General features: G+C 50.5%; 1 protein-coding gene across 2 annotated transcripts; it reads left to right on the forward strand.

Annotated features, from left to right (window-relative positions):
• Window positions 1-1,595: 1,595 nt before the first annotated feature.
• On the forward strand, window positions 1,596-19,047 carry DRAXIN (dorsal inhibitory axon guidance protein). 2 transcript variants are annotated; one of them, XM_034753617.1, is made up of 7 exons: window positions 1,596-1,705; window positions 11,957-12,438; window positions 12,953-13,140; window positions 13,956-14,067; window positions 15,131-15,220; window positions 15,545-15,634; window positions 17,248-19,047. In XM_034753617.1, exons 2-7 carry the CDS (start codon window positions 11,979-11,981, stop codon window positions 17,358-17,360), a joined length of 1,053 nt encoding a protein of 350 aa, XP_034609508.1. In that variant the 5' UTR covers window positions 1,596-1,705; window positions 11,957-11,978; the 3' UTR covers window positions 17,361-19,047. The 2 variants fall into 2 exon arrangements, with proteins under 2 accessions (XP_034609508.1, XP_034609507.1); XM_034753616.1 differs by lacking the exon at window positions 1,596-1,705 and adding an exon at window positions 10,281-11,317.
• Window positions 19,048-26,754: the final 7,707 nt, after the last annotated feature.

Here is a 26,754-nt window from a genome sequence, read left to right on the forward strand (position 1 = left end):
TAACAGGATTAGAACTGAACTCTTTGAAATGAATGAATGCAAAAAACCAGCTGTGCGCTGAACATTAGGGCTAAGATTTGAATCACAAAAACAAGGGGGACGTTGCAGATCAGGGTTGCCACACAACCCAGATGTACTTTCATTTGTGGCACAGCCCAGATACCTTAACTCCTGTGAGTAGTTCTGAAGAAGTCAGCCGGATTACTTCCCTGAGTAAGGAATATTCATGAATGAGGAGGGCAGGACCAGGGGTTACATGAGCTCCACAGAGCCCCAGTGTTCTACTCACCTAGTAAAGGCCTCAGCACATTGGGAAGGACATGGCAGGATTGGGCCAGGAATGGGCACATTTAGGGTCATGCGGAATAGTGCGTGTGCTCCAGAGGGCTGAGTTAAGGGTGCTGTCGTTGGACAGCAGGCCGTGGCATCTCTGATGCATTTACATGTTCACCAGTAACACTCTCTGGTAAATTCCCTAAACGAGAAATGCTGAAACGTACCATGTTAAGTCACACACACATCATCTCTGAGAAGAGATCAGTGCATTAAGAATTATGACAAGCAGCTGAGATTGATTATTATTATTATTATTATGTTTACACAGCCAGACATAGAGCCTGTGGCGCAGAGGAAGGAGGGAAAGGAGGTGGGGGAGACCATTTGAACTGCCAAGCCACTCCTGGGAATTAAAAAACTGTGTGTGTGAGAAGCAGTGAGAGGGAGGGAAGTGAAACCCCAGGTGTGTCCTGGCTTTGAAGAGACCAGTGTACATGATGGTGATGACTTTCTCTTTTCTTTTCCCTGCTAACACAGATGTCCCCAAATCAGGGGCGGGGGGGGGGGGGGTATTTTCCCCACCTTTACACCACTCCCTAGAATGATGCGTGTGGTGGTGGGTTATCATCAAACAGCCTAACAACGCCCCCCCCCCCGACTATTTGTTCCATCCCATTTAACAGCAATGGAGACTAATCTCTTTGGGGACTGAGGCCGGGGCCCGCGGACGCGGGGCAGACGCTCCACCAGCTGAGCAGAGCCTTGATCTCATTGTGTCCTGCGGTCACCGCGCCGCTCGCTGCCCCGGGACTCCAGAGGCGGCCCCAATCCGCTTTGAAGCGCTGCGGGTGTGAACGGGGGCGGGAGCAGAGCCCCGGGCCGGCAGCAGCTGCAGGCAGGTGAGGCGTGGAGCTGTGCAGCCCCCACCTGATTCCTGTGACTGGGGGGGGGGAACTTCCCTTCTCACTCTCGCAGCCTCGCATCAACTTCTCCCCCCGGGGGCTCCCTCCTGCCTTTGTCTCCTGCCTTTGTCTCCTTCTTTCTCTGGGGACCACCAGCTGGGGGAGCAGCCCCGCGGGGGCGCGCCTGGGTTCGGGAACGCGCACTCTCCCTTTCCTCCTATTGCAACACCAGCCCTTCTGTCTCCGCACAAACCCCCCCCCCCCCCGAGCTCTATTGCTAGTAGCTCCATCTAATCCCCCCACCCCTCTCCCCTGGGCTTCCCAGCGTCCCCAGCTCCTCTGCCGGCTCTGCACATTCCCCCACTGCCTCTCGCCTCGCCCTCCCCTGTCTCCTCCTCTTCTCGGGTGTGAACAGCCCCCCACCCCACCCCCGCCTCCTCAGCCAGGCAGATCGGCTGCTCCCCTCCCTGCCCTCCCAGCTGCCTCTGCCGTCCGGGCTGACTCCAGAGCCGAGGAGCTGCAGACAGGTAGGCAGCGGATCTCTCCCTCCCTGCACCCCTGACCTTGCAGCTCGGCTCAGCCCTCTTCTCTGGGGAGGGGGCAGGGAATGGGCAGGTTCTCTCGTCCTCTGCCGGGACGCCTCTCACCTCCCAGGCCACACACCTTTCCTGCCCATCCCTCCCTCCCAGCCCGGCCGAGAGCTGTGAGATGCTGGGGGTGGCTGACTGCCCCGCGGCCCAAACACCTCAACTTCCTTAGGCTGCCCCGATCCCTTCCCCCTCTGGGGTTCACAGCCCCTCTGGAGGGGGCTCCCCATCACCCCCACACACCTGGGCAGCTCGAGATCCCGCTCCCCAACGCCACTCTCTGCAGTCCTGAGCTCTGGTCCAGTTCGCCTTTGCTGATTTCAGCTACAGCTGGGAAGAGTCTATGTGTATGTGTGTGTGGGGGGGGGAGGGGGGGGTGATGCCTTTACATCATGTTCCTGCTTAGAATCTCCCGGACTGGGCTGAGGGCGGGGGCTCGTGCTGCTGCTCCCATGTTCCTGGTTGGTGCCAGTCTAAAGTCACTTTTAGCCAGCGATGGCTAAGCTAGGGGGAGGCAACCAGCTTTCATTGTGATGACAGGATCCCTCTCATTAGTGCATTGTTTGAGTTGTTCTACCTCCCTGTGCCTGATCCCCCCCCCACACCCCCAGGATTATTGATTCTAGTCACTGTGGTTGCTGGAAAGGCTGTGGCTGGGATGTAGTTTAATCCATTCAAAGGCCCCCCAGGCACTGTCTGTTCGGAGTCTGGTCTCTCACAGGGTTTTTTATTCCTTATTTTATTGCTTATTTCACAGGCAGGCCCGTTGCCAACAGGGTTCATTATTTCGGTTGTGGCGGGTTCCTCCGAGTCATGATACAGTCACTTCTAACTATCGTCTGCACGACAGATGCCAGTTATGTTTCTTAATGCATGGCAGAAAGGTGGTGGGACTTAAGAACCTGAAATATTTATAGCGCGTCCCACTGATTAGGTCTATCTAGCGATCTGCTCTGGGATAGATCTTTGGAGATGGGGCCATGATTACTGGGGTCAGTCCTTATGATTAATCATCTGCTTGCCCTCGTCTCCATTCATGCTGAGAATCAGACACAGTTGCTGTTTCCCGGCTCCTTTAAATCTCAGTCACTTTGGATATTATTAGAGGCTCTGAGTCACTTTAAGATCCCGGTACTCCATTCACCTTGTCTTCCTGAGTTTGCTTGTTTGTGCCTTCTACCCTTTGTTTTCCTCCATTCAGTTGTCTAGCTCCCTTTGCACCTGAGAGTAACCACACTGTCCCATTGATCCACGTCTCCTCAGCCTGCACTTGCTCCATCGGGAAAAGTTACCATGATGGAAAGCTTCTGTTTTCCTGTTTTTTTTTTTAAATAATAATTGTATTTACAGAGAAACACATGCACACACCTCTCCCAATTGCTCCCTGATTGACCTCTAATCTTCTTCTGCTGGTGAAAGTGGGGTTGTGGGTCTGAATTAAATGATTTTGGCATCAGCTAATGGCTTATTACAGCCGGTAATTCATCATATAGAATTTATGTGACATTCATCCAATTCATAGGTGAAGTCTTCCATCAGCACAGAGTTTGGATGGAAATTGGTTTGCATTTTCATTACATTTCCCTTTTATAAAATTGTGCATTTCTCTTGTGAAAACTGATTTAAAAAATCAACGCTTATCACGCAAGGAATAATGTCAGTATCTTTCTCTAAATGAGCTGATACATGGGGACAAATTCACCCCCTGAAATGATCATGCATATTGGGTCAAATCCCCCCCCCCCCAGTGTAACTCCAGTTGGCTGGATGCTTTTCAGTGGCGTGTGCAGTGTCCTTTCCTATTGATCGTCCCCCATTTGTCACTCTGCTTTGTGCATGAAATTAGAGATTCTTCAGTGCCGTGGTGACAGCAAGTGACTATATCTTGGATGCTAATCTCAGACTCATTGCCATTTTAATCTCATTATTGGGAAGAGGAGACCCTGTTTGATAGCAGGTCACACGTCTCTCACCAATGATGGCTGTGTCTGCTGTTTTGTGAAGCCCCGGGGGGGACAGCAGAGCAGAGGGTACTGCATATTCATCCAGGTGCCCCTCTTCTATTTCCATACCATGTCCTATCTGTCTGTTCCACCTTCTAGGACATTGGAGGCCCAGTCCTGCAACCCTCTTGCTTCCTGTGAGTGACATAGTTCTACTGAAGTCAATTGAGCTACTCACATGAGTAAGAGTTATTCCCAAGGGTACGGGTAGAGGATTGAGGCTCAAGGTAATAGGAAGGCAAGGCCCATCTCTTGGGAGATGAGAGATTTGCAAGGTGTCCAGCACCGCTCAGAGCCAAAGTGCAAAACCCTGGAGGCTAGTGGTGACCTGATGGCAAACATATAAATGCAAACCTCCCACTGTATGTGAGCTGTTGAAGATGGGATTTCTTGAGTAGCATTACACATGTGACACTATGTCTCTCATCAGGAGGGCATCCAGCTCTACCATTGACCACCAACGCCAACGTTTTCCAGTGGTCACTGATTTTCAGTGCTCCGCTTGAGACCCTGGGCCTGACTTGCAGAGGGGATGAGGCCATCACAACCCTAGTTGGACCCGCTTTGCCATGGCCTGCAGCTTGTGCAGTCATTCCTGCCAGGGCAAAGTGAGCCCAACGTGGACGTAATACCCTGCCAGTTTGGAATGGTAGCATTATATGCTCACTTTGCACAGGGGTTCGTGACGACCCAAGGTGCAGGACAATGGAGAATCAGGCCCCTTTAAGGTGTCTTGGGTTGAGCATGCAAAAAGGGAGATACCCAGAATTAGGTGGCACTTTTGAAAATGTGGGTCTTACCCCTCTGTGCCTCTCTCCACCCGTTAATAAAACAGGGGTAATCCTAAGGGGCTGCCTCTCAAGTGCATTGTGCGGCTAAGGCCTGTAAAACACTCTGAGATCCTTGGATGAAAGGGGTCATGGCAGTGCAAAGCAGTGTGGGTCAGGCAGCGGGGACCGACCATCTCTGCCATCTAGGCTCAGCAAGAGGCTGCAAAGTGGTGGTGGGGGGGTTAGGTGTTACTGAATATGATACAGGGGGCCATGAAATGGGACAGGCATGTATTTTCCCAAAGCCCATTCAGTCCTGTGTCAGAGTCACAACCCTTCCACAATCACAAAATAGGCCAAATTCAGCCCTCATACAAATGCTTAGGGCATTGCTAAATTTGGCCTTGGGACTTGCTTTTGTGTAACAGCTTTTGCAGTAACTGTAAAATGCCACACCAAGTTCAATAACGACAGAGTGAGAAAGGAGCTGCAGAGAAGAAGGCTCTTTCACCAAATGTGGTGACCAGGGACAAGGAGGAGCCCAGGGGTGGACAAATGAATGGGGAGCAGGGTGGGGCTCAGCGAGGGGAGTGAGGAAAGCTGAAGCAAGTTCATGGACCGTTCGGAAAAGGAGGAGGTGGATCCTGAAGGGAACTGAGTGAGCAGGCGGTTTGTGCTTCTTTGTCTGCACGAACTAGGTCTGAAAGCAGCTCTGGCACGGAAGCTGTCCCGACTGAAAGCTCTTTACAAAGTCGGTGACAGGAATATGCAAGAAATGCTCAAAGCCAGGGACGAGGCCGTGGGCATTTCCTATATCTGGGGTGGTGGTGTTTGAGATGAGTGCATCTCAAACACCAGTGGTTTGAGCATTGGCCTACTAAACCCAGGGTTGTGAGTTCAATCCTTGAGGGGGCCACTTGGGGATCTGGGGCAAAAAATCAGTACTTGGTCCTGCTAGTAAAGGCAGGGGCTGGACTCGATGACCTTTCAAGGTCCCTTCCAGTTCTAGGAGATGGGATATCTCCATTAATTATTATTATAAGAGGGGGATGCTGGTGAAGGGGAGAGAAACATGTGAAGTTCCCCAGCACTTGCCTGCAGAAATAGAAAAACAGATGGCGAGAGCCCCTTTACCTTTGTTACAGTGAGCCCTGGCCCGGGCGGTTGGGATTCATTGTCCATCACGCCTGCCATGTGCGCACACAACACACACAGATGATGAGAGACACACGTACATTTGTCTATCCCTGCAGCTTATGTTCCTCTATCTGGAGCGCCGTGAGAGCTGTACACTTTAGCACTCCCACAGCGAATTAAATTCCTTAAAGCCAGGGATAAATCTGGCCCAGGTTTCTGTTCAATCCATTTTGATTCAGCCCCTGGAGCGCACAAGCTGGTTTCCTCTGTGCTGTCTGTCTGTCAAGAGTCCCAACATTCTTTGTTCATGGGCTCAGAGCTCCTGCTTCCGTTCCCCCCCATCCCTACTCCTCCAGATATGGAGTGGGAGGCGGGGGGATTGTTAGATATTTGAATGAATTTGCTGTTGGTCTGATGTCTTTGCTTTATTCCTGAGGAACCACCTTTAAGTTGGGGGCAGAAGATGGCTGCATTTCAGTGGCACAGTAAGTCCCTGGCTTTTCTCTGTAGTGACTACAAATGACAGAGCACATTAGTGCAAATTACATAGGTGGGTTTTGTGCTACAGATGCCTGCCCGCTAGGAACTGGTCTGAGCCCCAACAAACTCATGTCTCATATAAGCTACTGAACAGCCGCTACTTACCCAAGTTGAATTCAAACTGGTGACCTAGAAGTGGAAGGCTCTATAGCCCATTAATAATCCCCAAAACCATCCTGTCTGCACTGAGGGTATTTTTAGGACCATTAACAGGCTCGGTAGTATTTGCTTGAGACCCTTCACTCTGTTAGCAGGTGTTGATCCTGCTGGGAATGTTAAGTGGGTCCTGCTGACACACGGAGGAGGGTGACTCATTCCCCTGCCTGGATATAGGGGAGGCAGGAGTGGCTCGCTAGAGGAATGAGGATCTAGGGTGTGGGCCAAGCAGCACTGAGGGAGGAACGCTGGGAGCAGCCAAGCCTGGGGGAACTTTATAATCTTTGTTGATTAAGCCGGACCGCAGGAAGGAGGTGAACTTTTGTCTCTACACTATGTACAACTTTGTTTCAGAGCAGGCTGGCCAGGGCCGGCTCCAGGTACCAGCCCTCTAAGCATGTGCTTGGGACGGCACCTGGAGGGGGGCGGCGCTCACCCAGGGAGAGCGGGGCCGCGGCCAGGCTCGCCGCCCTCCCCCGGTGCTCCGGCCGGGGAGAGTGGGGCCGTGGCTAGGCTCTCCGCCCTCTTCCCGGCGCTCCGGCTGGTCGGGGAGAGTGGGGCCGTGGCCAGGCTCTCCGCCCTCTTCCCGGCGCTCCGGCTGGTCGGGGAGAGCGGGGCCGCGGCCAGGCTCTCTGCCCTCCTCCTGGCGCTCCGGCCGGCTGGGAAGAGTGGGGCTGCGGCTGGGCTCAACGCCTTCCCCTGCCGCGCTCCCCGGCGGGGTGCGGCGGGAGGCTTTTTTGCCAGAGCCGGCCCTGAGGCTGGCAAAGGCATCTCCTTGCAGGGCCAAATTCCGCTCTGACTTAACACCCCATGTGAACCTACTGAGGTCAACACAGAATTTATCCTGTTACAAAGAGAGTGGAGTGGAGGTGTCGGACTGATGTTGGCTGCTATGTCTCTGAAATGCACAGCACAAGGGACTTGGTACAAGTGCGGTGCTCAGTCAGGAGAGAGGCTACGCTGGAGCTTGGTTTGGAGGGAGGAGGATCAGGAGCCAGACTGGCTGCTGATGGGAAGAGCAGCAGGGGGAGGCTGGAGAAGATGCAGACCGGTGTCAGAAACGAATGGGGTTGTGTGTGTAAAGCAAAGGATACTGCAGATGGGAAGGGAGAACTTGCAGACTGTGCGGGGACAGAGGATTGGGACTAGGGAGATGGGAAGTAGAGGTAGCATCCGGATCTGGGCATATGACTGGGTGATGCAGAAGAGGATGCACTATATGGAGGAGTCCCATGTTGACAAGGGGCATTGTAGGAGTTGCCCTTTAATGGAGCAGCAGTTCCATTAATTCAGGGTGGCCCGAATGTATGCTGTTGTCTTTAGAGCCACGCAGGCAGGACAGCAGCATAAACACTTCTTAGCTCCTCTGATGACAGGTGCTGTATGATATAACGTATTTATTAACTGCATTATTATTGCAAACCTGTGCCCTCTTCCCCATGCCCACAGATCTAGGGCAGAGTGGAGGTAGCACTCGTGCCCCTGCAAGATTCCAAACTGTATCATGCCCTCAGGACAGCTGCTAGGTCCAGGGGCTGTGCGCTGCACTTTCCCAGTTGGTGAAGAGCTGCATTTAAGTTCACAGCAGCATTTAGCCCTGCAGGGGGGTTCTGCATCTGATTCTTTGTCATCAGGTCCCCAAACGAACACATGGCTGGGGTAATGTTCAAGTGGAAAGCAAAGGGCTTGTGGCTGCACTAGTGATTGTGATGTGTGGCCCAGGCAAGAGCCGCCTGTTTAATCCACTCTTGGCACTTGCTGTTCCTTCCGCTTGGCACCCTCCCATTTCTCTCGTGGATGAGAAGGTGAGACACTGTTCCCAGTCCGTAGAATTCAGAGTTGCCAAGATCCAACTGACTTGCTCTAATTTAAAAAAAAAAAAGATGAAAATGTTCTGGACACAGAGATACTGGTTTTTGCTCAACAATATTTATTGTTTCACTGGCCTTGGCGTGGGAACTGCAGATGCTTTGCTAAATGGATTCCAAGTTGTAACTCTAGATTTTGCATGAACCAAAATGAAATGCTATTTTGTAGCATGACTTCCCTCGGCAAATAAGATATTCCAGGGCCTCGCAAAGCCATGCTTAGACACGCGGCTTTCCTTGTTCATTAGCAGCCCTAAATAAAGGCACGGGTGCTGTCTACACTAACACTGCTTAGGTCTGAACTTCCAGGGGAGGGGGCTTTTCCCAGTGGGAATGGAAAAGTATGGAAGGGTTTGCCTCCTTCCACTCTCTAAAGACCCGCATGCAGTAACTGTAGGAAGGCTCTGACAGAGCTTGCCGGGGATGAATAAACAGGGTTTTCACTAGAGGACTGAAGAATTCCTTCTTATGAGCACATCAGTTGCTCCTGGCAGCCAGGGCTTCCCTTTCTTCCTCATGTGCTGATGACAAATCCCCAGCAAAATGTGCAAATGGTAAAGATTCTATCAGTACCAAGGAATGGGCATTTGGCGAGTCCTTTTAACACATGTCTTTCATGTTTAATTAAAGTTTGATTTCTAACACGCGCACGCTGAATCTCTCTTACACAGAAGTCCTGCTTTCCTGGGAGCTAACCCTCAGAAAGCTGAGCTGGCCCATTGGCTCGGGGTGGGGCTCCTCTATCCTGTCTCAGGGCCAGATTCTGCTCTCGGTAATGCAGGTGTGAATGCAGAGGAGCTTTCACTGACCTCAGGGGAGACGCTCTGGATTTACACTGAATCTGTGTCACAGTTTGAAACTCAGGGGAAACATCTTAACTGTGGAAGAGAATCTCAGGCCTCCTATGGCCGGTTTCATGAAGCAGCGGTGGGGCTGGCATCAAAGGAGATGCTAGTTATTCCCCTTTCCTCTGCTTTCTTGTCATGCTGACTCTAGCCGGACAATCCATAGAGGCTGCCTGGAACGTGAAGGGTTAATGGCCGCTGGGCAGTGGTCTGAGGTTTAGCCATTGCAGGCATGTACTTAGGAGGTGCTCACTGGGGTGACCAGAGGTCCTGATATCAGTGGCTTTGTCTTATATAGGCAACCCCGCCCCGGGGGAAAAAGTGTCCTGATTTTTCACATTTGCTATCTGGTCACTGTCCTGGGAGCAGGGGGAAATTAATCGGGAGTGAAGAGAACTGCGGGGAGGAAAGATGTTGGTGTGCCAAGCTCTGCACCCCCAAAGAGACACAGTTCTTCCTCTTTGATATAGTTTTTGTTACAGTCTCATATTAAGCCGAGTCCACCAGGACCAGCGTTACCCCTGGAAGCTTTTTTGTGGTCTAACCCAGCAGAGGAGGTGAAAAGCTGCAGTTAAATTCTCGAGACAGACAGTGTCCTCGGGGGTTGGGCTTCCCATTGCTCTAGCCAAACGTGTATTGCCCTGACTCAAGGGGTCCAGCCTCCTCAGTGCCATGGTAATAACGGTACCTCTGTCCCGTGGCAATAGGTGCACTAGAACGGCTTAAGAAGTATTCTCAATGGGGAAAGATTGGTTTTGGAGGGGTGGGGGCAGAGATGAGAGAAGATGTGTATGATCAGGGCAGTGAAGTCCGTACATTGATTGTATGAGGGTCTGAAGACCCGTCTTAGAACAGAAACTTGAGCAGTAAGGAAACCATGTGAGAAATCTGAATACAAAGATAAGTTAATCATATTATTTTGCCCTCGCCATTCCATCTAAGGATCTCAAATGGCTTTACTGACCTAACAAGCCTCCTGATGCCAGTAACCCCATTTCACAGATGGGGAAACCGAGGCAAGGAGTGATGAAGTGACTTGCCCACAGCCACAGAGTGGCAGAGCAGGGAACGGAACCCAAGAACAGCAGCTCAGAATCCCAGTCCCGATCCCCTATTCGGCTCACGAGACAGCCCTCCTACCCTTGTCAGTCCGACAGAGATGACTGGAAGCATTCGTCTGCCGCCTGGCTACCCTTCAATGGAACACTTCCAGGGTTTACTCAGACCCTGCTTTGCTCTAGCTTCCCTGGTGCAGCCCAGCCCCAAGCCAATCACCTGCCCTACAAAGCCATCGGCTGCTTCCAGTTCTGACAAGCCAGCCGTGAGGAGGCCCAGAATGCCAACCTGCCTGGCAGGCAGCTCCAGCACGACAGCTGGTGCTGGGCTGCCCCACCATTGCCCGTAGGAGCCAGGATCGCATCTCTAGCTCCTCGGATGGCAGGAGGTAAAAGGGAAAGGTAGGGGGGCTAGTCCGAAATCAAAGGGAGGCATCAGCATTGATTAATGACCTTCATTTGCACATGAAACTGGAACCTCTCCTCCCCTGCAGGCCTTGCCCGTGCTGCTGTAACCAAGGCTGGAATAGGAGGAGGTAACCAAGGAGGAGGGACTCATTCATTGCCAGCCTTGAGCCTCTTCACGCTGTGTTCTCATTCAGTCCTGAATCTTGGCCTTCCTCCCACTCCATACTGCTTCAGTCCTGGCCTCCCCCTGCGCGCCATGTGCATCCAGTCTCGAGGACCCTCCTCGTTTGCTGCGCTCCTTGGCCCTGCCTGCATGTTATAGTCATTGACCCCTGGTGTCCCAAGAGATGAGAGGTGGGGCTAAGCTGCCAACGTGGGTTCTGGACTCCAACTTCCCCCAGAGGACAGGGCTCTTCCTATCTGGTGAGGTTTGGTTTTGAAATGTTGGGCCGACGCTCAGTTTGTCTGAAATCAAAGAAACTGCCCGTTTATGCCAACTGAGGTGCTGGCCCAGGGACTGGTTCTAGCCTGGAATGTCCCCTTTACTCACTGGTTCTCAAACTCACTCCTTATCCATGTTAAGTCAGCATTCCCCAGACAGGAGACTCTTTGTATCACAGACGCAACTGCAGAGTCAGTGTTTTCCCACGTAACAGGCTCATTGATCCAACTATGTCTTTCCTTTGGCTATTTTTCTTGATGCAAGGTTTTGCTAAATGCAGGATCTGCAAGGATTGCATTCTCTTTGCCAGGAGGAGACATGGGACGGGGTGAGTAAATTCAGCATGTGATGATACTGCCTTCCGGGCACCCTCCTTCTGCTGCTCACCCTCTTAAGTCAGCAGTGTGGCATAGAGGGCAGGAGTGAGCGTCAGAGCACCTGGATTCTGTTCCCAGCTCTGCCAGTTTGTGATGTTGACCAAAGCACTTAATTTCTTGGTGTCTCCCCTGTTCCTCAAAAGGGGGATCACAACACTGGGCAGTCTTTGTAAAGCATGTTGAGAGCCTCAGATTAAAGCCACATTCAATGAAACTGAAAGGCAGAAGATTTCAAACTGATAAAAGGAGAGGCTTTTTATTATTATTATTTATTATTTTATTTTGCATAATGCTCGGTTGGCCTGTGGAACTCATTGCCACATGATATCATGGAGGCCAAGAGCCTAGCAGGGTTCAGACCAGGACGAGACTTTTATATGGCTAACAAGAACATCCAGAGTGGTGCTATTAAGGGATAAAAACACAATCCCCCAAGGCTGGAGTGCAGCTGTGGGACCAGTGAGTGTGATGTGATTAAAGGGCTGATCTGAATCCTGGTATGGGAGCAGGGCAGATAGAAGGGGGTTTTGTGGGCTCTACAAGGCCTGGACTCTTTGATGAGCTTGATGTTGATTATATGTTTATCTCAGGTGCAGCAAGGCGCCCAGGATTATGGCATCTTCCTCCTGCTCCTTGTCCCCTTTCTTTTTCTTCTGTGTCCTGGTTCTCTCTGACATCCGCCCAGTGGGCTCCCTGGACCCTGGCACCCAGGACAAAAACATCCCAGAGAATAACAACAACCTTCAAAACCAGGAGCTGTGGCAACATCCGCCCCGAGCAGGGCACCACCGCAGGCATGGTGGAGCCAAGAAGGACAGGGCCCATGGCATGCCTTCCAGAGGGCAGGTGTCTGGAGAAGAGGCCCTCAGGCTGGCAAGTGGGACTCCAGCAGGGGAGGACCAGGGAGCAATCCAGCGGCCAGCTGCCCTGAAGCAGCAGAAGGACGTGTTTTTGGGCTTTGAGTTTCCATATCCTGAGAGGGAGAACCAGTCCCCGGGGTCGGAGAGGGGGAAGAAGCAGAACCGGGAGCACCGGCGGCACAGCCGCAGGGAAAGGCTGAAACAACACAGAGGTAGCAGAACCCTAAGGGACTCAAAGGGACCAAGGTCTCCTGGCCACTTCAGAGGGCGAAGTGTATGTGGGTGTGGGGGAGGGGCAGTGTGTGTGCAGAAGGTGTCTGAGGGGGCTCAGTGTGGGGGGGAAGGTGGCTGGGGAAGGGCAGTGTGTGGGGGGGGAAGGTGGCTGGGGAAGGGCAGTGTGTGTGTGGCAGGGGCAGTATGGGGGGAAAGGTGACTGGGTTGGCACTTCCACAATACAGATTAATAATAATAATAATTAATAATCAATAAAAGTCTGTGTCAGCCCCTTCTGAACTTCCCCTGGGAGAGATGGATTTGGAATGAGACCCATTTGAACTGCTTCCCCCACCCCACACACCTTAAGGTCTAAACGCATTTGATGTCTGACTCCAGATTTAAAGGTTGCAGGTGGTGTTGTGGTGTAACTATCCCCATGGGAAATTCGGTGGCCCCTAGCAAGGAAAGGGATGAGGAAGATTAAGTTGTTGTCCTTGTCACCTTCTGTAGGCAAAGGCCCTGACCCTGGGCCAAGCTCGCTATATAAGAAGCCTGAAAACTTTGATGGGCAGTTTCAAAACCTCCAGGTGGAGGAATTCACGGGTCTGGCTCCCACGGTGCTCCTCTTCACCACGCTGGAGACAGCGGCTTCTACTGAGGAACCATCAGCTCTTCCAGCCGCATCCCTTCGGCCCCAGGTAAAGGTGCAGCTGTTAAACGCACTGGACTCTCCACCACAGCCGCTGGCTGGAATTTTCAAAGTGACCTAAGGGAGTTAGGTGCTCAGCTGTCCTAAGTCAAGCTTGGTGGTGGTATGGAGGCTGATGATGGCTGGCTATCCCCACCTGGAGCCAGCAGGATCCTGGCAGAGGAGACAGGTAGCTGCTTGGTGCCACCATCTCCTTCACAGTGATCAGCTCTCTACTGAAAAACACCCTCTCCCCACCCAGTGTGAGACCCCAAGACTTCCCCATGAGCTACAATGCCCTCCTGCCCCTTTCAGGCATCTACTTTCCAGGTGTATTGTCTGACTCAAAAGCTCTCCTAAAAAGTGCAGCTCCTTTCCTCAGAGACACCAGAGCATCTCCTCACTCAGGAAGATCACCTCCTTTGATTGAGACATCTCTCCTCACCCCTGCTAGCCACTCAGCTTCCCAAAAGCGCCCTGGCATAGAACGAGAGCTCGCCTGGAGAGACAGCGTGTCCCAGGATACGTCCAGAAGCCAGGAACTCATGAGTCCTCGTCCTGGGCTCTGCCACTGACTTGGTCTATCGCCACAGGGTAGGATTTTCAGAAGCAAGCAGCATTGACCTAACTGCTCCTGTTGAGGTCACCAGGAGTTTTAGCCTTGGCTTCAATGGGAACAGTGAGGCCGATGCTGAACCATCTGTGAAATGGGGGTAAAAATCCCACTTCTGGGGAGTTAATGTCCTTAAAGTACCTGCTGACATTTGCCTGCGGGGCCCTACAGAAGGGCATCCTACTTACTGCCTTGCTTCTTGTCATCTGCAGGCCCGTGTCAGGCAAGGTGGGGACGTGATGCCCACGCTGGATATGGCTCTGTTTGATTGGACAGATTATGAAGACCTCAAGCCAGAAATGTGGCCATCTGCCAAGAAGAAAGGTATCCAGAGGACCTACGTGTACTATCCACCATCCCTCTAAAGCTTGGGGTTCCCAGCTATCCTGGAAACTGGAGGACAGACTTGGGGGTGAAGGAAAGAATAGGAGAGACAGCCAAAAAGCTTAAGTTGTCTTATTGCATCGGTTAGATTGTGCAGCTGATTATACCTAACACACCCCTGCCATGTCTGTACCCAGACTTTGTGCTTGTCAAGATGAGGATGCACATTTTAGCTTTATAAGCTTCCATGCAAATACCCATCACAGAGATTTCTCTATTGCCATGCAAAACCTGCTGAACCCTTGGTCTACCACAAAGGGCATTTGGATGGCATAAGACATAGATTTGCCAACTTCTTCCTTTTATTTTATTATCTGACACATATCTAGCTCTAGTCTGTTCAAGTCTCCATATTGAGCAAACCACATCTCTGCTGTATCGAGTGATTTATCTGGTATTGTCAGGTTCAACTGGAAAGAGAACAGTGTTAGTGCCAATGGCTAAGGAATCTGTGATCGTTTTCCAAGAGCTAGTCCACGAATCTAGCTATGGAAAGTATTGTTTTTATAACTATCTCCATTAGCTGGGGCTGATTCTTTTGACTCCCGAAACCCTTCCTCTGTCCACTTGTATTTCATGTTCTGGAGCAATTTGCCCTGAGCTGGACAAGATGTGGTTTGGGTTAGGTTCAGGCTGAGGGAGATTCCAATAAGCAACGAAGCCTGTGAGGAGCAGAGATGAGACTTGAACTGTCGAAGTTTGGATCCAGATCAGAACTTCTCTAAAGTTTGAGGCTGTTTGGATCTAGGGATGGTTTGGTTCTGGGCCTACCTCTAGGAAGGAGAGCTGATCTTAGAAGCTTTCAAAGACCTTCTGTTCCCCATGAGCAGTGGGAGTGCTGGTCCTTTGGACTAGTGAGAGGGAACATGGGAGAAGGTCCAAGTAACTTAGCACCTGCTAAAGAAATGCTGCTACTTCACCAACCCAGACCGCAGGAAGGTTCAGGCTGCTGGAAAAGATACTGCCCCATTGAATTCCATCAGCTATTTGCTCTTCTCCCTAGAGAAACACCGTAGTAAGAGCCCCAGCAGTGGGAATGAAACCATGGCGGCTGAAGGAGAGCCATGTGACCATCACCTTGACTGCCTCCCAGGTGAGCACCAGCCTCATAAAAACAAATTCATTCATTGCAGAGTTGGTTGCAGACTCTGGAATGTTTGGAATCCAGGCCTGGTTTCTGTGGCTGGGGTCGGGGGAGGGAGGGGTGACATCCCCCTCTAACTTATCCTAATTTTGAGAAATGAGTGGGGTGCCGAGGTGAACGTGGAGTCTGCTGTGAACATCCATGTTCCGACAATGCACTGGGGGTGTGACCGGGAGGAATTCCTGCTCCAGGCAGGTGCCAATGGGGAGATAATTCAACTGCATTTTCTCTCCTTTTGACCATCTCTTGATGGCTCGCTCGCTGTGTTGGTAGGATCCTGCTGTGACTTGCGTGAGCATCTCTGCAAACCGCACAATCGAGGCCTTAACAACAAATGTTATGACGACTGCATGTGCACTCAAGGTGAGTTCAGCTTGTCCCTGGTGGGAGACCCCCACATCCTTGTTTTCTTCTTATCGCTGGTTCAGTGGCTGGCTACAGAGATTATAGGAGGCAGTGTGGTCTAGCAGTTTGAGAGCTGGGACCCCTGAGTTCTAATCTTGTCTCTGCCATTAACTTACTGCATGTCCATGGTCAAGTCATTTAATCTCTCTATTTCCTCATCTGCAAAGTAGGGAAATTAATCCCTCCATACCAGTCTCAACAGAGGAGTGTGAGCAATAATCCATTAATGGCAGTAAGGAGCTTTGAAAATGCACCGTGCTATATACTTTCTAGGCAGATTTTTCTCAGAGGTGTATGTGGTAGCAGGATATTCTAGACCCAGGACCTTATTCAAACATGATGCTGTGATAGATTGGCCTCAGGAGGGTGCTCCTATGGAAATCCCAGTGGGGCTGCCCCAGGCCCGGTTTCATGTTTAGGCTGCTTAAGTTAATGACAAGTATGCATTCCTTATCGTATATTGATATCCCATGAGATACGGAGGTAGGATAAATTTGGAGTCGAGCGAAGCTCTGATCATATGTGTTTTTCTTATGGGGGAACTGAATGGCCCGGGGGCATTGGTAATGAAATGCAGAACCTTTCCCCTTTTGGTAGACAGATCTGAATGCAGCTCAGAGCAGTGGTATCCAAATACACGTGCCATCTTCTCAGTGACCTGTGACATCAGTCCAGTTCCCAGTGGACAACTGCCCACATCATAAAATCCATCACTCAAAGGCAATTTTGTTGGCTGTCTCACTGCAGAAGCCAGGGAGACTGAAGTCCCCTCTCACCCCTGAAAGGGTCTCTCTCTAGGGGAAGCTGTGCTGTCCCTGCTCTGTGGAGCAAAAGAGGGCTCTTGTCTCCAGGGCTGTCCATGCAGCGCCTTCCAGCAATACCAAGGGCCAGCCGTACATCATTGTCTTCAGTGGAGGTACCTGGATTTGCACTAGCTGGCCCAACATTCTAAATACTTTCCTAGTTTGTAAAGCATGTGTCTGATTGACAAGAGGCTAACTAAGAAGAGGCACCAAAAGACAAATGTACCAAGTCCCAGCGACAGATGAGTTACCTGGGCAAATTCCCAGAGTGAAACACCCTTATTAGGAAGGCTGTTCATTGGTACCTTTTTAAAACAGAGGCTGCTTTCCTAGTATACATATATTACTTCTTCACCAAAGGCTACGTCAACCAGCATCACATATTCCCTCCACTTTAGGACCTGATCCAAAACCCATTGAAGTCAATGGAAAGACTCCCATGGACTTTGGTGGGGTTTGGATCGGGTCGTCAGTCAACGCTGTCAGAAGCCTCTACCTCCTCTCCTGAAGTTTAAGAGAGTTAAAGTAGCAAGGGGAGCTCCCCAACCATTGCTGCTATCATAGCCGCACATTAGCCGTAATTTCCCAGTGGAGGGATCGCTTAGACAGTAATAGGAAGCAATCGGGGGAGACCAAGCAAAACTTCCTATGGATTTTCCATATTGTTGTCTGTGGAATTTCTGAAGAGCCTGTGAGCACGCGTACACCCAGATTACTCCCCAGAGCAGTTAGACCATCTCACACTCATCATCTGTGTCTTCTGTGCAGGGCTACGTTGCTACGCCAAATTTCACCGGAACCGAAGAGTGACCCGGCGGAAAGGGCGTTGTGTGGAGCCGGAGTCAGCCAGCGGTGATCAGGGATCGTTCATTAACGTGTAGAAGGGGGCAGAGATTCATTTCCAGCCTGGAGGGTCAGGGACGAGTTATTTATAACTAGCAGTGGGGAGGGGTGGGAAAATATCTACCAAATGATTGAAGCTGCAGGCTCTGACCGGGCAGGGCTCCAACAAGACTGATTCTGGTGATGAGATGAGGGTAGTTGTTCTCCACCTTTTCTATCCCAGTACCGCCCCCCCCCGGACATCTCTCCCATCTCACTGGGACCCCCCACTCCCATCTAGCAGAGTGACTGTGGCCCCCTGACCCCAGTTCATGACCCTGGAGTTGAGAACCTCTGAAACAGGGGAAAGGGGCCTTATATTGTCTCTGCTGAGAAGAAAAGAGAATACAAGACTCTCTTCTCACTGCAGCTAAAGTTGCCTCCTTTAGGTCGAATGGAAGCCAGGGTTTAAGTCTTTCGCCTTGGTTATTTCTTGTGAGAAGACTGGGAGGAGGTCCCCTAGGATTCCTGGGTTCTGGGACAGGTGGGCGGGTGTCCTTGTTCTCTCCTGCTTGAAACCTATATGGGAGATCAGAGAAGATGACCAGGAAATTGGATATCCTGAACCGGACCATTGCATAGGACATGCCCATTCTCTGCAGACCTGAAATTCTTGCTTTCCCTATGCCTTATCGCCCACAGCCAGTCAGATTCTTTCTTCTCTACCTAGGATTGTGGGGCAGTGACGCACGGCTAAGCAGTGCTTTAGTGATACTGCTTGCCACTCACTAAACAAACACCTGCCTTCACTGGTGACTCTGTCCAGAACCCACACTTCAGTGTCTGCGTGGGGTAATTTGGAAGATAAGAACCTGAACCTCAGCTGGTGTACGAGGCTGCTGCTCCATTGACTTCAGGGGAGTTTGGCCCATTTTGCACTACCTGAGGATCTGGCCCTAAATGCGTAGGTGATGAGTCACTGGATCTTAGCTCTGCTCTTCGCTTTGCCAGAGACTCGCTGTGGGGCCAGGGTGAGTCACTCTACCGCTCTGTGCCTCTGTTTCCCCTTCTGTACAATGGAGATGTCTCCCTCCCTCCTTCAGTTCATTCATGTTGGTGACCCACTTTCCAGACCCGCAGGTGCACTGTGCTGTTGGCAAGGGGTGCCAGCCAGTACACTCCCTTTCAGAGGACCAGCTGCTCGGCATGCACTCTGATCTGAGTGACCAGGCAGGTTTATGAGGGGGCCCTTGGCAAGAGGACTCCATTGGGGGCTAGTGCAGTTAGCCAGAGGGTCTATCCCTGGAGTCAGCACCGCGGCATTGGGACACAGGGAGATGCTGATTTTGCTTTTCTTCAACCAGCAGCCAAGGCTGGAACAAGGCTCACCTAGCCACAAGGCCATGCCCTGTTTTGGTTCCCACTGCAGTTTGCAGACTGTGAGTTCCTGAGGCTGTCCCTTCCCCATCCCTCCCTCTCTCTCCCTCGGAGGACAAGCTGGTTGGGATGGGCTGAAGCTAAATGTCCCGGCCTGCAGCTCTCACTCATTTGGTTCTCCTTTGGAGTGTGGGTTTTTTAATTATTATTTTTAGGAGTTTTCTGGGGAAATGCAGTTTTCCTAGTGAACAAACAATACAGTTTCTGGTGACGGAAGGTAGGGGAGGGCTGTTACCTTGTAGTACGTCCTGTGTCGTGTTGCATGTGCATTTGATTGCGATGTAAATAAAGAGATGATAGTTATCCTTTGCCCCACGCTTTCTGCTTCCTTGCCTGCCTCCATCCCTGGGACAGGAGTCCATCAGAGAGCCTTTGTGAGGCTAGGTCTGTGACCTCTGAGGAACACCTAGGTGCTTCTGACAATAGTGCATAGGAATTGCCCTACTCTGGGGCTCCATCCTGTCAAGTATACCATCTCCAACGTCAGCTGCTTCAGAAGAAGATTGGAAAACAGCCTGGCACTGGGCAGCTATGGAATAACCTGCCCACAGAGAACGGTTTCTTCCCCACTCCCAAGGCTGGAGGCTGTCTTATGCTCTGAAGAATGAGGGTTTATAGTCCTTCCAATATTCTTTTTGTTGTTCTTGTCATTATAACTCCGGATATGCTTGTCAGGCATATAAATGTCCAGTCCTTTTTTAATCCTGCTACGTTCTTGATCTCCATAATATCTTGTGGCAATGAGTTGCACAGGCTAACTTCATTGTGTGAAAAAGTGGTGTTGGTTAGACACTAGGTGTCATTCTCACTGAGTCAGAAGGGTGACCATACGTCCCGGGACAGTCCCTTTTTAAAGCCCTATCCCTGCCTTCCCCAACTTTTTTTTCCCAAAAGGAGGCATTTGTCCCGTTTGCTCTTGCTGAGTTGGCAAGAGCAATGGGACAAATGCCCACTTTTGTCAAAAAAGTAGGGTGCAGTGTGGAGGAATGTGTGTGGGGCAAGCAGAGATGCCGGGCTCCCCCCCCCTCCCCGCAGCGGGGGAGGCAGAGCTGGGGAGGGGAGGCAGCGTTCCAGCTTTGGGGGCGGGGGTGGCAGGGTTCCAGGGACCAGGGGGACAGCCTCATGAGGGCCCCCCTCAGGGGTCTAGCCATGGGCAACAGTCTTGTGAGGGGAGGGGCTCAGGCAATGGGTTGGGGGTGTCCTGTTTCTCTTTGGGAAATATGGTCACCCACCCCAGTGTGGCATGAAAAGGTTCTGTGTTGCTTGAGGTAATGTCTTTTGGAGATAAAACCAAGATCTCAGCCCTTTTTGCAGGAGTGAGGGTATTACCCCTGGTGTCCTGGTCAGATTCCAGTTTGAGTAATTATATTCTACCTCCCTAAGTTCCCTCTGCTGTTTCATGGGGATATGTTGGTCTCCATTTTCTGCCCTAAATTCTTGTGTAATGTTGCCGTGCACTGTTATAGGAAAATTTTGAAGAGCACACACAATAGTTCCCACTCCACAGTGTAAAGACTAAAGGCCCAATAACGACAACTTTATAACGCTGTGTATATAATCAGAAATAGGACGCAAGCGCGTCTTCACTGCCAAAAGAGATTTTGAGGGAGGAATTTGTGAAGGAACCCTTAAGACAAAACCCACCATTCGGGTAGGGAGTAGCTGCACTGTAGTATGATTTCTGTCCAAAAATTAGGACTAAAGCATGTGAATTTGGGTCCAACTCCAAGCAGCAGGAAGAATGCAATTAGCCAGCGCAGAGAGCAGGGGAAGTGAAGACTCTCTAACAGGCCAGATTCATAGTAAGGGATGGCACTGCCAATGTTATGGCCAACAACTGGAGTTTAAAGGCAAAAGTTCTTAGCTGATCGGTCAGTTGCGGATTTCTTAGATCTGGCCCACAGTTTGCGGGTGACAACCATGTTCAAAACTCAGCTGATAGGGCTCTGCCAGGACACCACTTTCCACCATGGTTGTTGCTAGTCTGATTGGGGTCCCAATTCTGCCGTGAGCTCCGCAAGCGCAGCCTCCCCGTGCGCAGGTGAAGCCCCGCCCCAGTGGTGCTCTGTGTAGGGGAAGGGGTCTGCCCATGCAGAGCTCACTGCAGGATCTGGGCCATCGTGTGTATTAGCTAGTGGGCGCAAATCATCCTATCAAGCTTTAAACAGCGGCAAACGCCGTTACAAATCACTGCGCTGTTAGGCTTTCCAAGGGACCTCAACCTAGCTTTTGTTTTCATAGCTGCAATTAACGGCGGGTGCAAAGAGCAGCATTGAGACCACCAATTAGTTAGCTGTAAAGGATACATTAGTCCACGAATGTCTGCAAAAATGGATGCTGCTGTTCTAAATCAAGGTATGCTGCTAGATCGATCACTCGGGTGTGGGGACAGGGCGAACAAAGAATCCACTGCAAAAAGATAAAAGCTTTCCAAATCAAGACATGATGTTAAGGGGCTTGACTATAAAAGCTCCATGTAGAGGTGAGCTTCAGACGGCGTGTGCCCTGCTCAACTAAATAAGCGTGAGATGGGAATGCAACCTCCGGATTTCTGCACCAGCTCGAAAACGGCCTTCTGAATTCCAGTGCAACTGAAGGAGAAGCTGTCAAGTTGATAACACCCCAAGCTGTTGAATTTGAGCCCAGCGTCTCAGACCCCACCACAGAGCAGCCTGGCTCAGGCTGCAAGACCTGACTTACTGCTGAGGTGCCGCAAAGCTTTTCAGAGCTAGCCCGTGCAATGGCTTCGGGAACGTGACAGCACTGGCAGAGAAAGAGGAGGGATGCTAATGCTGGTTACGGCCATGGACTCTCCATTTCTCTTCCAGGGTCTCCCACCCCACTGCAGCAATCCATGGCCATGCAGCCTTTACGGCATTAACCCCAGAAAAATCAGAGGTAGGAAAATCAAAGAAATCCCAGTTCTGCACGTCACTCTCAAAGGTAAAGCTCTTGCAGATGAAGCCTTCGTGCAGGGCCAGCTTCTCCACTGCTGCAGGTGGTATAGGACCTGATCCAGTGGGATCTGGAAGGTCTCCCACTGACCTCAATGGGCTTTGGACCATCCCCAAACCAAGCATAGCAGGACTTCATGGAGCAATTTCAAAAGCGCCCTTCCTTAAGAAGTGCACATGCCGTGAAGATGAGTGAGAGAGCCTCCCCTAAAATTCTGCTCTGGAGAAATGACACCTGTGTTTGGAGCTGCTGCTCCAAGGTGAGCGTCATTAGGAATGAAAGAGAGAGGCCAACCTGCTGGTTTGCCATAATCATCTCAGCAGCCACCTGCTCTGCAAATATCGCTGCGCTTCGGGGACGTTCCGGTCCACAACTGGCGGTTGCCAAAATGATGAGTTAAAGGGAGATGAGGAGGCTCTTTGCAAACCCCAGGAAGGCACAAATTAAACCATTTGGGAATCTCTCTCTGCTCTGCAATGGGCTGAATTAATTTTAGCATCAGGGTGGCGTTTACTGCTCATTACTCCGGTCAATCCACAGTGCAGGCAACTGCTTCAGGTTCAAGCCACTGAAGCACTGAGAGTTTGAAGCACATGCTATTCAGGGTCTGTGTGTCATAGATCATGGTGTAAATGCTGCCATTTGTACATGGTTTCCATGAGAAAGAATCAAGGCTGTTGGTTTCCTGGCTGCTCCTTGCGTGAGCACGTGTCACTAGTCCCTGACAGCAGCCTCCATCAGGCATTCTCACCTACCTTGGTACGCTCAACCTCAGGGAAGTATCCCATGAGTGATCTCTCAAGGCTTTTGATTAAGGCTTCATAAGATGCTATCAGGGAGACTTGCTCAAATCCTGCAGCTGCTCTTTGGTTTCATACTGCGTGCCCTGGGATCAAGAGGTGAGTGTTTGAAGCTTAAATGTCTTACCAAGAGTTCTGCAGAAATGGAAATCCCACTCCTTTAATACAACACAATTCAGGGCCTGATCCAAGACCATGGAAGTCAGTTGGGATCTTTCGTGTTGCCTTTGGCTCAGCCCCTGAGCAAATAGACAGAAATGCAAGACTGACAGCCTTGGAGAGTGAGGGTCTCTCCATCACCCCAGAACAGGTACAGACAGCATGGGCACCGGTTCCAGCTTCCCCCTTTGCCCTGCTAATGTGCTTCAACCTTGCCCTTGAAAGACCAGACTCTAGAGGGGAGAAAGCTCAGTCGCCTTAGCTTCCCTATTATACTGCCAAGAAGGGAGCCAACTGAGTGATCAATACCCATCCGGTAGCAACTGGACTGGTACCACCAGCATATTTGGCATAGGCCACCAAGCAGCCTGCTGATTGTCACAGCTCAGCTGAGCTATTCTGAACCAGGGAGCTAGCTGTGAAGAGCTCCATATCCCATTAACGAGCTTGTGTGCCATTGGATTCTCCCTGGAGACGCTTCCGTAACTTCCTGCTTATCTCTTCCACTCTGTTTGTGTTGCTTTAGTTATCATGCCCAGGGAATGCAGAGGCAGCCGGAGAGAGTGCAACAAAGTTAGACAGCGAGGCAATTTACAAGGTACAAGCAAAACAAAGCAGAGATAAAAAGTAGCCCTGATAGGCATGGGAGCCGTGCAAATGCACAACGCAAATAATGGCTCTAGTTGTTTTCAGATCCAGGGGATCATTAAGACATTTCTGAGTCACTTGAGTCCATGGCACACAATGATAACTAGGGATGAATGAACGACACAATACACTGAAGAATAAAGGGAAGGAAAAGTCTTGATTGTATAAGAAGAAAGGAATGTCATGCACTAAACGACAATCACATCAATCCAAGTTATGACGCTCAGAAACTATAATCATACATGATGTCTTGCTCTGGACTGAGTGAAAGTGTTGAAGGGTGGCAGGAGACCTGCACAGTGCTGCATCTAAATCGTGCTTTTGTTGCACTCTCTCCGGCTGCCTCTGTTGCGTTCCCTGGACACTCATCATGGAGAATAGATTGCAACATGAGCATGGAATTGTCTTTGGAATGACAGCGTCCTTTTCTCCAGTGCTGGGGTTTCCCCGGCATGGGTTGGCTACTCTGCTGTAAGGAAGAGGAGCGTCCCCTGCAATGCACCACAAAGTTATCTTCCTTTCCCATTTGTCCCATCTTCTCCATTCCATCGCTACACTAGGGATGAAGTTCCCAAATCCTCAAAAGTGCCTCATTCCCATTGGAATCAATGGGAGTTAGGGGTCTAAATACCTTGGGGATTTGGGCCAAAGTCCTGGCTCTACTGAAGTCAATGAAGGTTTTGACGTTGATTTCAGTAGAGACTGGACTTCAGTATGAAAATTTTCCACCGTTGCTGCCACTAGTTCAGCTTGAGGGGTGGCTGTGAAGGTGGAAAGGCTGGTGTATTATTATTATTATTTAACACTTATAGTGCAGGAACACCTAGAGGCTAACCAGGTCAAGGTCCTAGGCTCTGTATAATCACATAGTAATGACAGTCCCTTGGCAGCCAAGTCATTTGCTGCCATCCGTGTTTTAGCCACTGTGTTGTATAGACTTGTCCTGAACAGGGGTTTGATGTCACAGGATTAGTGCTTAAAATGCAATCAGTCTCCTGGATTCCTGTCTGCATTAGCCCACCCCCACCATTGTTATCTCTGGTGGAGCTGCCCCAGGGAGACACTCTATGGAAATAATCCCAGTGCTGACGCAGCCCTGGATTATAAAGTCTGCAGGGCAGAGCCAATTTGGGTTTTGTACAGGGCCAAGCACAATCTCTTTGGGGCAGGCAATGTCTCTTCATTAGATATTTGTTCAGCTCCAAGAACAATAGGGCCCTGAGCCCTCATTTGGGTCTCCAAGTGCTACAGTAATACCAATAATAATTGCAGACCCTTAACAGATAATAAATAAAACAAAGGTGATACATTTGCTCTGAGGATTGTCCGAATGAAGTTGTTAATTACACCCTTGTAAGAGTTGGTGGTTGGTATTAGGGACCAGTCCGGCAAACCTTACTCAGGCAGATAGTCCTGTCTCACCTGAGAGATCCCGTTGAATCATGTGCCCAACCTGGGCTACAGCCCTGCAAGGTCAAAGGCTGTAGCACAATCCAGGAACCCCATAAAAACACAATGTGTTACTGTTACCAGATGACCAACTTGTGTTGGGAATGTGTCAGCTACCACCGTTCTGTACCATGGTCCCGCAATCCTATGTGGCCAAGATTTTCAAGAGTGGCTAGTTGTTGTGGCTGTCTCCATTTTCAGGAGTCCAACTTGAGACACCCTGATTTTCAGAAGGGTTTTGAAAATCTCAGATTTTTGTAGTGTAGACAGGGCCTCGGCGTGAAACAGGGAAATGAGAGCTTAAAGAGAAGTGGATCCTAGCTGAAATGAAATGTGGAAGTAGTGAGTCATGCTTCGGTCTCTTACACAATTGAAGTCGTGCAATCTGGGAGAATTTGGGAGTCTTTTTTGGTTCATTATTGCAGTTGCTCTGACCTGTATGTACAGTCAAGCTTCTTCTGGTGCTGGAAGTGGCGCAAAAGCCTGGGCTTACTAACACACATCCTGCTTTGTATGTTTCCGAACAGAACTACATAGTAATAGCTACAATGTTTGGCATCTACATCGTCCTGGTGAGCCTCCACCTCCTTTGCTGGATCTGTTATTTATAATCTACACAAGTCCCTGAGCGGTTTTTACTAGATTAGCAGTTTATAAATAATAGATAGTTCCAACTTGGGCATTTAAGCAGCACTTTCTACTCAGATATACCAAAGTGCACTACAAAGTCAGCAGCCAATGGGACTAGAGACATGATGAAGGACCGGTCACATGAGCAGGATACAACTCTAAACTGCCCCACCACAGATTTTCCAACACCAAACTGACTGCCCACCAACGGATAGCAATCTGGTGTTGCAAACTTCCAGATAGTGATCGGCACCTGTTTCTCTACTGTCAGAGCAGCTCTCATCTTGGTAGCTGTAGGGCTGGGGTGAGCTCAGCACACAGCTCCAGGAATGTGGCCTTCTGCATCTGAAAGGTCTGCAGCCACTTCTGGTGGTCTCAGATTTGTATCACAATCCAGCCTCACCACTTGGTGCTCGTTGTATGGACCCAAAACTGCCGCTCCGTGTGCCGTCGCTCAGTGAATGCCTGCAACAGGTGGTCAGCTTCATCCTCCATCTGTATCTTCCACTTGTCTTCAGTATCCCTGCGGAATGTCTGGCTGCTACGGTATCCCTTGTCCTGTCCTTGAAATGGACAAGACAGCTGCGTTGATCAGTGCGGTATCTAGGTTTCTGCTAATGAGACGGAGAAACAGGGAAAGAGAAGATTATGAAACGGGACAGATCTCTGGAAATTTGTGCCCAGACTTGCACAATTCCCTGGGAGGGGTGAGGCTATCCCACAATACACGGCGACAGCCCCATAATACACTGCAAACATTTCCACAAGTTAGCGCACTAGAGAGCAGCGTGGGGGTCACTGGGATCCTACCACAGGGCCACATGTCTTTTGCCGATACTGCCTGTTTCTGTGAGGACACGCTGTACTGGCAAAGGCAGCCCAATGTGAATGCACACTGCCAAAATTGCAATGTCCGTAGCACTTCTGCTGCTAAAACTTTCTAGTGTAGACAAGGCTTCTCCCTACATACGTGAACTCCTGACCAATCAAACGCAGTAAATCTTAAACAAGCCCGTGCAGCCCCACTGTCCCCTGCATGAACACGCCATCGGTGTTTTCCATTTATGTATTGATCCGACACTCCGGTGATGATCGATGCCACTTTGCCACATATTCTGACTTGGTCTCCTTCTCCCAGCCTTCTGTAGATATTTTGCAGTCAGTTCCAAGAGCTACAGATTGGGCAGCCCTATGGTTTCACATTGCATTGCATTGAGTTAATCCCATCACCTGAGTCTCTTCTACTTGCCTCTCCACATACATAGAGGGACTGATCCAAAACGCAAGTAAAGTCAGTGGGTATCTTTTGTCGTGAAAGCCAATGGGGTCATATAGCAGGAGCTGTACTCTCTCACTGGGTAGGAATTCCTTGTAG

The sequence above is a fragment of the Trachemys scripta genome, chromosome 19 (assembly GCF_013100865.1).
Source record: "Trachemys scripta elegans isolate TJP31775 chromosome 19, CAS_Tse_1.0, whole genome shotgun sequence".
In the NCBI taxonomy this organism is placed as follows: domain Eukaryota; kingdom Metazoa; phylum Chordata; order Testudines; family Emydidae; genus Trachemys; species Trachemys scripta.